The 2,584-nt window shown below is 36.8% G+C and overlaps 1 protein-coding gene across 1 annotated transcript; it reads left to right on the plus strand.

Annotated features, from left to right (window-relative positions):
- Positions 1 to 1,798: 1,798 nt before the first annotated feature.
- On the plus strand, positions 1,799 to 2,584 carry LOC106333559. The gene has a single exon (XM_013771997.1). The coding sequence runs from the start codon at positions 1,799 to 1,801 to the stop codon at positions 2,582 to 2,584; it is 786 nt and encodes a 261-aa protein (XP_013627451.1).

Below are 2,584 nucleotides of genomic sequence, written 5' to 3' on the forward strand. Positions count from 1 at the left end.
TATGGATGCGGGAAAATCTACATATTTACTTCAAACTCTAAAATAAAAATCTGATGATATCACTACTGTATTAAAGATTATCTCCACTTTTTATGTAAAAAAGTCATTAGCTTTCTCTTTGTAGGTCGATTTTTGTATAATGTAATAGTTTCAAACAATTCTAATAAGATAAAAAGATAGTGTTAAAAACAAGTTAATGAAGTTGTTCAATGACTTTAATTATTGAAAGAGTATCATAAACCTTTAAGCTCACAAGTGGCAACTATAAGTTTCAGGTATTTTTCTGCAACTCAATTGCTATTTTACAAGAACTAACTTTATTATGTTTAAATGTAATAAATAGTCTCTTAATTTAGCATAAACTCTGTTACAATTTTTTTTTAGCATAAACTCATTTTCACTCGGGTGTCATACGTTCGTAAACTGAAAAGAACAAACTACTTGAACTAAGAAAAGAGAGCAAAGTAAGAAAAAAAAATCTTGACACCGAGGGGGAGGGTTTTTTAACAAGTTTAGGCTTCCATTATTTATCATCTCAGAATCTACTAGAATCACACTCTTTATATCAAGTCTTTACAAGCAAAGTTCTTTCACTCTGTTTTCACTCAAAGACAAATGCTTTTGTGTGTTCTTGTCTTCTCCGTGCTTATTAAGTTTACTATCTTTGAAACGTTATTTAGCTTATGGGCATCAGAGCCTTATTGTTCGGCTTTGCTAAAACCTTCTTTGGAGTCTTTACAAACAAAGTTCTTCGCAAGTCGTAAATCGGAGGACCTATATTTTTGGTCTGATGTCACCCATGCAAACGAACAAGGCTTATTCATATCCTTCAACTCTAAACACTCTAAAAATATATGGTCATATTTTTTTTGTATTTTATGTTGAAGCAAGCATTAGAAACTATAACATGTAACTAATTAAACAATTCATGCTTAACAAAATGATTGAAATTCGGATAAGAGCTAAGAAGTATCTTAGCAGGATATCTAATTATTTCAATGTGTATACCATATGTACAGTGATTGAGATTTTTGGTAAAATACTAAACTTTATGGGTGATACTTCAAATATAGGCTTATTTTCCCAATAACCAAAAAAACTGGAAATTACATTTGTAGAGAAAGGGTAGAGAGAAATAGAAGAGAAAGTAGGAGAGAGGGAATGGTTTTGGGTAGTTAGTAAATTTGTTTTTTTGGTTATTAGGTCTAGTTTCCCTTCAAATATTGTTCAATGTATAAAAATTTGTGTTCTTAATTATTAAGGCTCTAAGACAGTGCACGTAATGACAATCACAGTAGAGAATCCTAAAAGTCAAAAGCTCCCAGACATGATTCCCAATACAGCTCAACCACACTCTCGAGAATGAAGCCCCTCCGCTGAAACCTTGTACAGCTAGATCTAGTTATTCCGGCGACGTTTTTTCACTATTTCTTTCGTTGTGTCTCATTTCCCACCGATGTTATCTCCATCGTAATCTACTCAAGTGCGTGAAACAAGTGAAGAACCAACAAAATGGAAATACACTATGTATGGAAGGTTTTTAAAACTCTTACCTCAGATGTGTCCATTCTGCAACCATGGCTCTATATCCAAACCTTTCTACAACCTGTAGACAAGCCCAGTTCATGCACTTCTCTTGTTCTATCGCTTCCTTTGATAGGTCCTAGCTCCTACAAAGGAAGATTTTTAAAGGCGTTTCAAGCTCTGTCAACGGCCCTTCTTCTCATACTCAAGCTTGTCTGACCGTTTAAAGCTCAGATCTACAGCCTTCTCTCTCCCTACTGTCTGAAATTTTAAAATGTCTCAAACATTTGCTAACTTGGAAATGAACAACAAACAAATTCTGGAAGACGACGACTTGGTAATCTTACCCGACGTAGACAACTCTGAGTTGATTGCTCGTTATCACCTTAGCTTGGTTGGTAGGATTTTCAACAAGGAGAGGTGCAATGTGGAAGCTCTTATAGCCTTCCTCCCTCGACACAGTATCTGGGACGTGGAAGGTCGCGTTCGTGGGGTAGACCTTGGAAACCACAGATTCCAATTCGATTTCGATTCAGAGGCTGACCTCCTGAAGGTTTTAAGTAAGCGCCCCTGCCACTTTAATAAGTGGTCATTTTCTCTTGAGAGATGGGCTCCTCATGTTGGTGACTCATTCCCAAACACCATGACCTTTTGGGTTTGTGTGACGGGGATACCAACACACTTCTGGATGGACCTGATCTTCTACACTTTCGGGAAAAAGCTCGGACTTGTTGGAAAGATTGATGCGAGAGCGGCAAAGTTCCAAGTCGAGATCGATGGAGACCAACCACTAAAGTTCTCTCTTCGTGCTCAAATCCCCTCAGGAGAAATAGTCCCAGTCTCTTTCGAATATGTAAACTTGTTCTGTTGGTGTCACAACTGTCATCTCATCTCCCACGAAGTTGAAAACTGTCCCCTGCTATCTGAAGAAGAAAGAAAACAGAGACTGTTGGCTAAAGAAACCATTAGAGAGCAAAGTGGTTTCATTAGGAAGGAAGGAATGCGATATGAAGAGATTTCAAAACGATTTACCAATGATGAGAAGACATCAAACCTTTAA

This window comes from Brassica oleracea, chromosome C1 (genome assembly GCF_000695525.1).
Source record: "Brassica oleracea var. oleracea cultivar TO1000 chromosome C1, BOL, whole genome shotgun sequence".
Lineage (NCBI taxonomy): Eukaryota > Viridiplantae > Streptophyta > Magnoliopsida > Brassicales > Brassicaceae > Brassica > Brassica oleracea.